Source organism: Drosophila albomicans, chromosome 2R, assembly GCF_009650485.2.
Source record: "Drosophila albomicans strain 15112-1751.03 chromosome 2R, ASM965048v2, whole genome shotgun sequence".
Taxonomy (NCBI): Eukaryota; Metazoa; Arthropoda; class Insecta; order Diptera; family Drosophilidae; genus Drosophila; species Drosophila albomicans.
The window spans coordinates 32,794,228-32,806,989 of NC_047631.2; the positions used below are offsets into that span (position 1 = coordinate 32,794,228).

At 42.3% G+C, this 12,762-nt stretch overlaps 2 protein-coding genes across 5 annotated transcripts; one reads left to right on the top strand and one right to left on the bottom strand.

The window, feature by feature from the left end:
* Nucleotides 1–958: 958 nt before the first annotated feature.
* Nucleotides 959–7,654, bottom strand: LOC117574007 (bifunctional glutamate/proline--tRNA ligase). 2 transcript variants are annotated; one of them, XM_052008017.1, is made up of 7 exons: nucleotides 7,494–7,654; nucleotides 6,428–7,330; nucleotides 6,194–6,365; nucleotides 5,068–6,139; nucleotides 3,948–4,347; nucleotides 2,281–3,731; nucleotides 959–2,219 (listed from the first exon to the last, which is right to left on the bottom strand). In XM_052008017.1, the coding sequence occupies exons 1-7, from the start codon at nucleotides 7,534–7,536 to the stop codon at nucleotides 1,131–1,133; spliced, it is 5,130 nt and encodes a 1,709-aa protein (XP_051863977.1). In that variant the 5' UTR covers nucleotides 7,537–7,654; the 3' UTR covers nucleotides 959–1,130. The 2 variants fall into 2 exon arrangements, with proteins under 2 accessions (XP_051863977.1, XP_034113474.1); XM_034257583.2 differs by having other exon boundaries at nucleotides 2,281–4,347.
* Nucleotides 7,655–7,759: 105 nt separating this feature from the next.
* LOC117574010 (AP-1 complex subunit sigma-2) lies at nucleotides 7,760–12,515 on the top strand. Of its 3 annotated transcripts, none has more exons than XM_034257595.2 (5): nucleotides 7,760–7,914; nucleotides 8,087–8,265; nucleotides 8,329–8,437; nucleotides 8,495–8,632; nucleotides 9,786–11,300. In XM_034257595.2, exons 1-5 carry the CDS (start codon nucleotides 7,912–7,914, stop codon nucleotides 9,807–9,809), a joined length of 453 nt encoding a protein of 150 aa, XP_034113486.1. In that variant the 5' UTR covers nucleotides 7,760–7,911; the 3' UTR covers nucleotides 9,810–11,300. The 3 variants fall into 3 exon arrangements, with proteins under 3 accessions (XP_034113486.1, XP_034113484.1, XP_034113483.1); XM_034257593.2 differs by having other exon boundaries at nucleotides 10,392–11,288; XM_034257592.2 differs by lacking the exon at nucleotides 9,786–11,300 and adding an exon at nucleotides 11,827–12,515 and having other exon boundaries at nucleotides 7,761–7,914.
* Nucleotides 12,516–12,762: the final 247 nt, after the last annotated feature.

Here is a 12,762-nt window from a genome sequence, read left to right on the forward strand (position 1 = left end):
GTATTTAGTTAAAAGCCCACCTTTTGCCCCTATAGGGAATGCAATTATTATCGAAGGTCTACAATTAAATATTTAAGCGAAAGTGGTTTAAGCGTGTTTTAAAAGCCGCATCTATACATATTAATTTTCAATTTCGAAAAATTACTTATAGTGAATTTAAAGATATAGCATTTATAGTAATAAATGTTTAATGAAATATATATTAGTCGGGTCATCTTAGTTGAATTTAAAATTAAATTGAAAAATAAATATCTTATTTTGCTGCCTTATAAACTATATTAGCTTTGTTTAGTCTGGGGTAAAATCAAGTAATTAGTTATATAAGTTTCAAAAAGTATCCTAAGATTAAAAAGGTCAAGGAACCTAAAACAGAAAGTCTTGTCTGTATTCATACTTATGAAATTTACTTAGAGAATTTAAAATTTACTGTAGTAAGTGTTTATTGAAATGAATGTGTGTGGAGTGATCTTAGTTGAATTTAAATTAAGTTTGAAAAGTAAATATTATATTTTCTTAAATCCAAAAGTCGAAATTTCATTTCACTGTCTTTTAAACTAAGTGACTAGTCTGTATAAACTCAAGAAATATATTATATATCCCAACTTTCGAAGAGTATACGAAGATTCTATAAGTGAGGGAACGTAGATATAGAAAGTCTTGTCTTGATTCATAAATAAGAAAACGTTTAACGTAAAGACAGTTCCTTAAACAATTTTATTCGGTTGTCTTATAAACTAATCGTCAAGTCTGTATGAACTTAAACGGACTGTTCCACATATAGCAAGAAATAATATGCCATTCGGAAAGTCAACCTTAACGTTTCGAGACTTGTTTGCGCTACGCACTTGTCTGCATCTATTTCATAGTTAGTCCGAGTCGTTGGCTGTGAGTCACTTCCCGGTCTTGAAACCTCACGATTCTTTTCTCAACCAAAGTCAATGAACTAGTTCACGATACATTTTAATTTAGGTGACAAGTTTATTATGAAATATATTTTTAAAACAAAACAAAAATTCGTATTCAATTAATTGTGACGAATCCAGATTCAATTAGAGTCAACTATTGATGCGTATTAAGTGTCCAGGCAGGAAGTATTTTATATAAAGAATCTCCAAGGTAATGATCGGGGTTTAGTAGCTGCGCCCGAAGAGCGTGTAGAACTTGGGTTTGTTCGTGCAGCTGGGATTGATGCACTTGTCATTGTCGCCAATGGGAGCTGGCTGATCGAAGGGTATGCACAACGACTTGGCTCCCATGGCGGGTGCACCAGGCTCGGCTTCTTCTCCGCGTGCACTGTCCGCCTTGATCTTGTCCTCGCAGGCGGAGTCGCCACAGAATGGCGACAACAGCATGTTCTTCTGCTCGAGCAGATTGCAGAACTCGGCCCAGGTCTTCACGGTCTTGGTGTGTGAGCTGAGATCCACTTGCGCCTTTGCCAGCATACTCTCGTGTATGGTCTCGAGCAGCGCAGGAATCTTCTTTTCAATCTCAGCCAAGGCAATTGTTTGCTTCTCGCCCGTGTCACGACGCACTGCGACAATCTGCTTGGCCTTCAGATCCTTGGGACCCAGCTCAATCCGTATGGGCACGCCCTTCAGTTCCCAGTGATTGAACTTCCAGCCAGGCGAGTAATTGTCCCGATAATCGCCTTCGCAGCGCACGCCAGCACCGCTCAGAACCTTCTCCAACTCCTTGCAGGCACCCAAAAGTTCGGCACGTTCGTCATCCTTGGTGTTGACCGTGATGCCGCAGGGCACAACAATCGCCTGGACACAGGCCACATGGGGAGGCAGCACCAGACCCTGGTTATCCGCATGCACCATGATCATGACGCCAATGGTGCGTGTGGTTAAACCCCAGGAGTTCTGATACACGTACTGCTTCTGTTGAGTTTCGGGATCTTCGTAGACAATCTCGAACATTTTGGAGAAGTTCTGTCCCAAGTGATGACTGGTGGCACCCTGAATAGCACGTCCCGAGGCCGAAATGAATGCCTCAACGGTGGTTGTGTAATCGCCACCGGCAAACTTCTCCTTCTCGGTCTTGCGGCCCTTGACCACAGGAATGGCCAGCAGATCCGTGTAGACTTGCGCATACAGATCGAGAATTTCCAGCACTTCCTTGTCGGCCTCGGCCTTGCTGGCGAATGCCGTGTGACCCTCCTGCCAGAGGAATTCGCGCGTGCGCAGGAAGGGTTGAGGATGCTTGAATTCCCAGCGCTAAAAATAATATAATTTATTTAACATTGCCTGAAGTCTGCTGAGGAATCTCGTTACTTACCACAACATTGTTCCATTGATTGAGACGAATGGGCAAATCTCTGTAGGATTGTATCCACTTGGCGTAGGCGGGATACATCACAGTTTCCGACGTGGGGCGCACGGCAATATGTTCAGCGAGCTCAGAGTCACCGGACTTGGTGACCCACGCCACTTCGGGCGCAAAGTCCGCAATGTGCGTCTTCTCACGCTCCAAGGCTGCCTTGGACACAAAGATGGGGAAGTAGCACTCCTTGACGCCCATGCTTGTAATCTCTCCATCGAACCAGTTCTTGATCGCCTTCCAGATGGCAAATGACCAATGACGTAGGATGTAACAGCCGGAGACATCGTAATATTCGATAAGCTCACCCTTGGTGATCACCTGCGAATACCAATCGGGCAGATTGTCCTCTTTGGTGGCCTCGAGACCCAAACGCGTCTGTTTCTTCACTCCACCAGCGGCATCTGGTGTCTCTTTCTTAACTGGCTTTGCGGGCTTCTGCTGCGGCTCCTTGGGCGCTTTCTTGACCGCTCCACTTCCGCCGCGTCCAGCTACGGGGAAATCAGTGCCAGTTACCTCCTTGTACTTGGCTTTCAGGGCCAACAGCTTGCCCACCTCAGCATCGATCACATCCTTGGCAGCCTTGGCTCCTTTAACTTCACGCACTTTATCGCCCTGCGCGTTAATCTCGAGCGTCAGCTGATCCTTCTCGGAAGACGCCATCGTTTCTACTTTCGGCTCAACTTTCGCCTCTACTTTAACTTCCACCTTTGTGTCGGGAGTCCAATCCTTGCCACTGAGTTGCTTGTACTCGGCCTTCAAGGCTAGCAGAGTTTTGATTTCAGGGTCAAGGGCTGCCTTGGCTGCTTTGGCAGATTTCAGCTGACGAATCTTATCGCCTTGCACTTGAATTTTACCCAAGACGCTGGCAATATCGCTGTCACTGCTGCTGTCGTCGCTCGCTGTCAGATCAATGGTGGCAACTGGAGCTTGAGCTGCGGGTGCAACGGTGCCTGGTTTCCACTCTTGACCGGTCAGACTCTTGTAATCCGTCTTCAGAGCTAGCAACAGCTTCACCTCAGCGTCGACTAGGGATTTCTCTGACTTGGCGGACTTTAGTTGCCTGATCTTGTCACCCTGCTGAGCGATCTTGTCCAGCAAAGTGGCGACGGCTGAAGACGATGCAGGTCCTGGGGATTTTTCCTGTTTGACAGCAGGAGCAGTTGTAGCTGCGGGAGCTGTGGTGCCTGGCTTCCAATCGCTGCCTGTAAGCTGCTTGTAGTCTGCCTTGAGGCTGAGCAGCGTCTTCACAGCGGCGTCAACGGTAGGCTTGTCAGCCTTGGCGGACTTTAGCTCACGTACTTTGTCTCCCTGGGCGGCGATCTGTGCTAGGACATCAGCTACGCCGGATGCAGAGGCAGCTGGAGCAGCAGCTGGTGCTGGAGCGGCAGCTGGAGCAACTGTGGTGCCTGGTTTCCAATCCTGACCGGTTAGGGTTTTGTACTCTGCCTTTAAGGCCAACAGTTGCTTCACTGCAGCGTCGATTTCCGGCTTGGGGGCCTTCTTACCCTTCAGATCGCGCACGAGATCTCCCTGCTTCACAATGCTAGCGTTGACGGCGGCAGCGTCGTTGGAAGCGGCAGCAGGAACAGCAGCAGGAGCGGCAGCTGGAGCAACTGTGGTACCTGGTTTCCAGTCCTGACCGGTTAGGGTCTTGTACTCTGCCTTTAAGGCCAACAGTTGCTTCACTGCAGCGTCAATTTCCGCCTTGGGGGCCTTCTTTCCCTTCAGATCGCGCACCAAATCTCCCTGCTTCACAATGCTGGCGTTGACAGCGGCAGCGTCGTTGGAAGCGGCAGCAGGAGCAGGAGCGGCAGCTGGGGTCTGTCCTGGTTTCCAGTCAGCACCTGTGGCAGCCTTGTAGTCCGCCTTCAAGCTGAGTAGCTTCTTCACAGCCACGTCAATTTGATCCTTGGGCGCCTTCTTGGCCTTCAGGTCACGCACTTGATCACCCTGCTGGACAATCTGTTTGTCCAAGTCACCGGCTTGCGATGTTGCAGCGTTGGCAGCTTTGTTGTTGGCAGCCTGTAAGGCAAATCAAAATGAATAAAATTATGTTAATGCAACGCTGCATACGTGTCAACAAAAGTAACAGCGTGTCTTCTTCACCTACTTCTTGTCTCTACTCAGCAGAAATGGTCGCAAGACAAAACAAACCGATCGCAAGCTCTGTCTGCAGAGAACTGGTTTTGCTTTTGGCCCAAGTTACAAGTAACTGCGTATTAGTGATGAGCAAAAGCTCAACACAATTGTGACTGATCACTGTGACTGTGACTATTGTTTTTAATATATATATAGTAATTCTACTAATAAATACTTTTTACTCTACTAATATATGTTTGGACAATACTAATTGCACACTGCGTAAAAACTCATGTAGTCTGCATAAATAATAAATAAATCTAAATAACTTCGTAGATCACTTTAGTTCGCTAATCACAGTGACAGCTGTCGCAGCTGTAACGAGTACGAAGGGAAAGTGAGAGTGCGTGCGTGTGAGCAAGAGAGCAGGCGTAACAGGTAGCGAAACAGCTGTTCGCAATTCGATAAATATCGTAGTGACAGTTATCGCACCGAGAGTGAACTCTCTTGTGGGGAAGAACAAGAGTGAGTGAGTAAGAGAGCTTTGGCAGGCTCCTCATCAGCTGTTCTTTTTATACTAATGGAATTTAGTAGTTGATAAATAGTTTATATAGTAACGAAAGAGAAGCAAAGAAAGCAGCTATGTTGCCTCCTCTTACTTACATTTGTTTTGGCAGCCGATGCAACTGGAGCATTGATCTTCAGGCCGGAGGACGGCACATCCTTGGTGTGGCCATCGGGAATGGAGAAGAGGATGATGGGCGAGGCGACTCCAGTGTAGGGACTGGGCGGTGCATACGCATTGTCCACCTTGAAGAAGCCGCGACGCTGCAGCTGAATGATGTCGCCCTTTTTGCACTTCTTGAGCTCTGGGTCGCCCAGCATTTTGACTTCATCGCGTGTCTTGTGTCCGATGTACTGCTTAAAGTCCTCATCCTTGCCCAACACAGCTTTGCTAATGATGTTGTCGAAGTAGACGCAGTGTGTGGGTGGATAGGCGCTCGCATCCTCTTCCACCGCGAGCCAAGTGAGTTTCAGCGTCTTCTTGAAGTCCTTGTTATCCAAGTTGAGCGCAGCATCCACGGAAGTAATGTTGCCACTGGCATCCTTGTGCACCTTCTTGATCAGCAGGTTGCCCCAGTTGATAAAGGTGGCATTCTCGCCTTCCTTAAGTGCCTCGGCGTCCACGTAGTCGATGTAGATGCGTGGTCCCAAAGTGACGGTCTTTGTGCCGAGTTTCTCGTCCTTGGGATGCACTGGAACCTGCACCTTCTCCAACTTGGCACCCGCCACATTCACAATGATGCGTTTGTCGTGCTCCAATGCGGTGTAACGTGGTGCAATAGGATCAATCACCTTCTTATTGAATGCCCAGATCTTGTCCCAGTTCATGAAGACCACCGACTTGCTGCTGCCCTGCGCAATGATGAACTCCTTCAGACCCTCAACAGTCATGCCGCGTCTGATGATGCCACGCACAGTAGGGAAACGTGGATCATCCCAGCCATCGACCAGACCTGAGTCGACAAACCAAGTCAGCTTACGCTTGGACAGCACGGTGTTGGTCATGTTGAGGCGACTGTATTCCCAGATGTAAGGTTTGCGCAGCTTCAATGCATCGATGAACCAATAGAACTGATCGTCACGATCGTGGTATTCCATGGTGCGCAGCGTGTGCGTCACATTCTCGATGGCATCCACAATGGGGCAGGCAAAGTCATAGGTGGGATACACCCTAAGAAGGCAGGATTAATAAGAGTGCAGATGACGTCGAGTATAAGCTACTCACTTGTACTTGGTGCCCGTGCGTGGATGAGGTTCGTTCTTGCAGCGATAGATGGTCGGATCACGCAAGCAGCCGTTAGGCGATGACATGTCAATCTTGGCACGCACACAGCACTTTTGGCCAGCCTCTGAGCCCTGCACCATCTGCTCCCACAGCGCCAGATTCTTCTCGACAGCTAAATCAGGAAAGAGACCACGATTAGTTCAGTAAAGTATTTTGATTGGACGGCAAACTTACAGTTGGACCGATTGGCAGACTCGACGCGCTGTTCGCGTTCGAGTTTCATTTGCTCAGCGGGTGTATCATCTACATAGGCCTTGTTCTCCTTGATCATCTGCACGCAATAGTCGAGCATCAGATCAAAGTAGTTGGACGTATGCGTAAACACATCCGGTTTGATCTGTAGCATCTCAAGATCGCCGAGAATGACATTCTCGAACTCGACCGTCTCCTTGGCTGGATTGGTGTCATCGAAGCGCATAATCAGCGTGCCCTGGAACGCCAGTGCGTAGTACTGATTCAACAGCGCCGCCTTTGCGTGTCCAATATGCAGATAACCCGATGCCTCTGGTGGGAAACGCACCACAACCTTGCCCATCTCGGCTCCTGGCAACTCTACGAATTTGCCCTCCTGCTTACGTTCGCCACTCTTGGCCGTGGGCTCGGCAATGCTGCGCTTCACGCGCGCCTCCTGTGGCAACGATTGCAGCACCTTCTGGATCAGAGGCTGAGCATTAATCAGATCATACCAACGCTGCACATGTTGAGGAATGCCTTTGGCTGAGAGGAACTCGTAGCGTGAATGCATTTCGTTGAAGAGAGCAAAGTCAGCAATGGTCAGCTTGTTGGCCACCAGGTACGTGACGGGGGCAATGGATTTGTCCAGGAAGGACATGGCCCACGAGATGTCATCCTCACAGGTAAGCGAGAAGGACAGCCAGTGATCGATTTGTGTGCGCTCGATAGCCGTCTCGCCATACAACTTGTGATCGGGAGCAGCACGTGCCAGGGCCCGCAACACATCATTGTTGGAGTGACATACAAGCAATCGGTTATCGGGAAACTGCAGCGATGTCTCTTTGGCCCAAACAATTTCCACGGGTACCGACGCATTGATTAAATGCGCTGTCGCCAAGCCGCCTGCACAAGGGGAGAGACGGAAATACTTAATTAATCAAAACTGATGCAACATTTGGATATATATTGCAATATAGATAAAAACGCAGGCTGATTTAATTTCACCATAACCTCACAATAATGCATGCATTTGTTTGCTATTTCACAAAGTACTCTTTGCACTTACTTATGGGCGGATTGTTGACGTTCGCCTTCAGTTTTATTGACATTTTGTCTATATATATCCTTTTAAACTCGATTCAAATTATAAATAAATCGTACGGAGCCCAAAATACGGCAAGAAGCAAAGCTGCCACCGCGTCGATGTGATGAATTCAGACTTGTTGTTGTTAAAAGCTGTTTTATTTGTATGGGTGTGACCGCAGTAACATTTCTAGAATGGACATTTTCATATGGAAAATATCGATGTTAACCATCGATGGGCACAGTTGTGTCATCAGCTGTTGTGTGTTGCGTGAGTGAATGGCAAAAATTAAGTGAAGAAACATTTTCTTTTATGTACAGCGTGAAAAAATTATAATTTGTTAATATTACTGCAATAAACGCCATATAGATAGTGAACACGCGTAGCTGAAAAAAGCGAAATGGTGAGTAAACTTGAATTGCATCGAATTTAATGGTTGCAGTATGCAAAATGTTAAAATTACATATGCTACGGTTGTAGCGCTTGCCACCGCAACATTGCAACCTGAGTCATCGTTTTGTAGAGCGCTGCAATTAATTAACTAATCGCTACCTTAAACTATATGCAAAACACAGATGCTGTTCATGCTGCTGTTCAGTCGACAGGGCAAATTGCGTCTACAGAAATGGTACATGGCCTATCCAGACAAGACCAAAAAGAAGATAACACGTGAGTTGGTCACCACGATTCTGGCTCGCAAACCGAAGATGTGTTCATTTCTGGAGTGGAAGGATTGCAAGATTGTGTACAAGCGGTAAGTGCTTTGTCGTACTATACTGTTAATACACAAATGTTTAATCAATAAATGTATGTACAGGTATGCCAGTTTATACTTCTGTTGCGCCATCGAGCAAAATGATAATGAGCTGCTGACTCTGGAGATCATCCATCGCTATGTGGAGCTGCTGGATAAGTATTTCGGCAGCGTAAGTTTGTGGCAATTTCATTCGACTACTACGTTATATATCTGAAAATACTTGCAGGTCTGTGAGCTGGACATTATCTTCAACTTTGAGAAAGCCTATTTCATATTGGATGAGCTGCTGATTGGCGGCGAGATTCAGGAGACATCGAAGAAGAATGTACTTAAAGCCATCGCGTCTCAGGATCTGCTACAAGAGGTCAGTACACCAGAGACATATGATCTATAACAAAAAAAAAAATGCGTATACCATATTATATTGCCGGCGATATTGTTAATTGTTCTCTACTACTACATTTACTATATACTACTATATATTTATTCAAATTCGTTGGTTCTTAATTTTTTGTTTATCTCGTTAGTGTGTTTGTTTTCAATCAAAAAAAAAATCGTCATTTCATACATATATCACTCGGTACATTTCCGTTTCCAAGTTCTATTTATACTTAATTATGTTTTTGATCTTCTTTACTTTTTCTCTAATTTTTGCGCAAAACGAAACTAATCGACTCTAAAAATAACTATATATACTTTAATGAACATCTAACAAACTGAAAACAAACTTTAAAGCAAGAAGAGTTCTTCTACTCACTGCAATAGCTTTTTTGTGCGTTCAATGAAATTGTTATTAATTTTAAGTTGAAATATGTTTTCCTTTTGCATGCTTCATGCGAGCCTCAATCAAAGTTCCGCAACAAACTTGCCTATAAAAGAAACAAATACAAAACAAACCATAAATAATCAGACGCAACAATTGTGAGAGTTAAAACAACATTTAACTTAAATGCATATTATTAGCACAGTATTGAGCTTGCCATAATTATAAACAAAAAACCGAAAACTTGTAAACATTTGTGAATCCTTGAAATCCTCTCTAGAAACAAAAATATCGAACGTAGTTCCGTCCATCGAAACATACAATATAAATAGCATATACTATATAGCAAATTATATTAGATGAATGTATAATTGCCATTGATATGTGTAGTCAACAAATGTGTAGTACAATCTTATGTGTATTGCTTGAACTAAAACTATAGAACGTTAACTAAAAAAATGAAGAAGCTACTCATCGAATTTTCTATTTGTTTTGCATGATCTTTGTAGTTGTTGTTTGCTATTTGTTGTGTTGAAGCATTATCTGCATTTTGTAGTTCCTACTAACTGAATAACAACAGTCTTCATATATCTGTTTATATGTATTACAACATGAATATTTCAACAATTTAACAACATATCAAATGCATATCTCAATGTGTAACCATAATACCCTCTCTCTTGTTATTATATTACTATTAACGCTTACCCTACCCGCCACTGCATATATCGATGTTAATACAACCATTCAACAGGACTTCAATGAGTATCTGAACTAATCAGAAAAAAAAGAATACAGTGTAAAAAGATGAAGAAAAAAAAAAAGATCATTCGACATAATGTTGTATATTGAAACACAGATCCTTCAACAATTATTTTTGCAAAGAGCACCAGAGCAGTTTTTTTAGGCCCGATCGTGAAGGACTTCCTTTAGCACCCGATATTGGATATATATGATAAATGTATTTAGGATTCATTCGTGTTTAACCCGAAAGTCGTTCGTATCCAACCAAAAAAAAAAAAAAAAAAAAAAAAGCAAGCCGAGGCTGTAAATATTGCAAAAGCTTTTCCCGGGAGTAGTTTGTGATCTCGCCCCCTCGCCCGTCCTGCTGCTGACCCGCCCCCGGCACGCCCAGCGAGCTTTTAAAACGCATACATGCATACTTACACACCACACACACATACAAAGCTGTGCCGTTCTTCTTCTTTTAACAACTTTAACACAACACACATACAAATCACAAAAGCTGTCTCACACAACATACGTAACGTACACAAACACACACTTATACAGCTGCTACTCACTTTTATCTATGTATCTACTCTTCTTGTTCTTATTGTTCTTATTCTCTGTACTCCAGGACGAAGCTGTTGAGGGCACTTTAAGAGACATTGGACTACTCTAAAAGATAAAACAATAAAAAGAAAGTTAAATACGTAGAATGTAGTTGATATTACACACACACACACACTTACACGCACACATGCACGCCTACGCCAACACCAATACACTCTCTTTATCTATCACAAACACACAAACACACGCACGCACATGCAATTGCCTAAACACGAACACACACACGCATACATAAGTATTTTAGAGTAGAGCGCACTGTATGTGCATGTGTGTGTGCCTGTGGGTGTGTTAGAAAGTGAGTGCTGGAATGGGCGTGCGTGTTTAGTTTAGCGCTACACAACACTTGATAAGTGCAATTAGTTCTGTCACACACAGTGAGGCTAAAACAATCAAACAAAAGTAAACAAAAAAAAACTAAAAACTAAATTAAAAACTCCATCTGTATGGCGCGGTAATTTTTCCCCTCTTCATCCTTAGACTTTCGCGTAAAGTTCATGCAAAACGCTAATTAATTAATACCCGACATCATTATAAGTACTTATCTCTTCTCATGTGCGTTTATTAATTTAGATACATAATTAGAACAATCATTCCAAGACCATCAAAAAAGCAATGATGTTTATTTTAAAGCAGTTGAAATCTAGGGAAAGAAAATGCAATACTACAATATAGAAAAACAAAAAACAAGAAGAAAACAAAATATAATAGAAAAAGTAAGCTTTAATATTTTGAAACAAAAAAAAACATGCGGATAATATACGTATCGAAAATGAAATGTAAACCTTTTTTTAGGAGTAAATAATACATATTAAAAATAACAATACCAATAGTTTATATACAAAATATATATATAACTCTCTATATACATATGTGTGTTGTACATTTTAGCCAAATTCCTGTGTTTTGTATTCAATAAAAAACAAACTGAAATATTTTTCAAAAACTCCAAAATTGTATGTACTTGTATGTAAAAATCAAAAAACAAAAAGAAGTTATGTACGTAATATGTGCTTAGAGGTAAGGTTGAACGGTGATCGTATGTATTATTAATTTAAATTAGTTTTAATTTATTTTGGTTTAATTTGTTAATGGTAAATTGAGTGTGTTTGATGCTGCCTCGAATCACTGTTCTTTAATTTAACTGTGTCACTCTGTCTCTCTTTTGCTTTGCTCTCCAAACAAACCCACTCTCTGTCGCTCTCGCTCTTTCTCTTTGTCTCTTCAGCAGCCCATCCGATGAAAGTGTGCAAATTTGGTGTCCCTTTTTCGCTTATTTATTTTAGATTGCCGTAGTTATTACATACTCTACATATATTTACGATAATTAGGTGCATATATATTTTTATGTGTTATTTGATTTCCCCCTTTTTTTAATGTTTGTTGCTCGACATTCATCGAATTGTGAATTACATAATGAAGATCGCATTTCCATTTTGCAGGATGAAACACCGCAAAGTTTCTTTGATGATCATGGTCTTGGCTAAAGAAAGTTGCTGATATCTCTTTGAGCTCCCTTTAAAGTCGCCTTAACTATTGCGTGTATTTTTTTGTGTACTTGTATCCAAAACATAACCCCAAATTCAGTATATCGTCTATGTCCTTTTTATGAATTAATGATTATACAATTACCAGCTAAAAATTTTTACATAAACATATATCTTATACATAAATGCTGTTAAACATATTTACCTATATACTATACATATATGTATTCATTTATTTATTCAAATGTACTCGTAGCCCATTCATTTAGAGCAAATTTAATTTGCCCCAAACATATAAATATTTAAACAACAAATAATAAGAGAAGAGCACATTTAACAACAATCATTGTTATTATACATACCTGTGAGAGGAAACGTGGTGCCGTCTACAGGCGTCTCTCTATGGCGCTGGATTTATTTACTATAAAGAAAATGATCTAACAACAACCCACACATTAAGTGTAAACATTCATATCGAGACTAAATCATTAAGCGAATAAATACATTACCTGTGTGCTCAAATATACATACATAACATTTAATTACTAACTGTAACATGCACAAAACAAATAATTTCACTCATCGCCGATTCAATTGGTTGACTTTTTGTTGCACCTCTTCAAAATAAATGCGTATAAAACAAATAAACTTCTTATCGAGAGCGTGTTCTTATTTTTAAACTCGTTAAGAGTTGGCCTCTTTGCTAACGGTTTGTTATAAAATGGTTTGTGAATTGGCTAGCTGCGGTTGTTGTCTATGCTTAGCTTAACGAAGGTCATCAATGCTGCTAATTGGAATAATTTAAGCAAATAAGAAGGTTTTTAATAAAGTGATCTAAACATCAATTGTTGTTTTTTAATGTGCAGCGGTCAAGTTTGTATTTGAATTGAT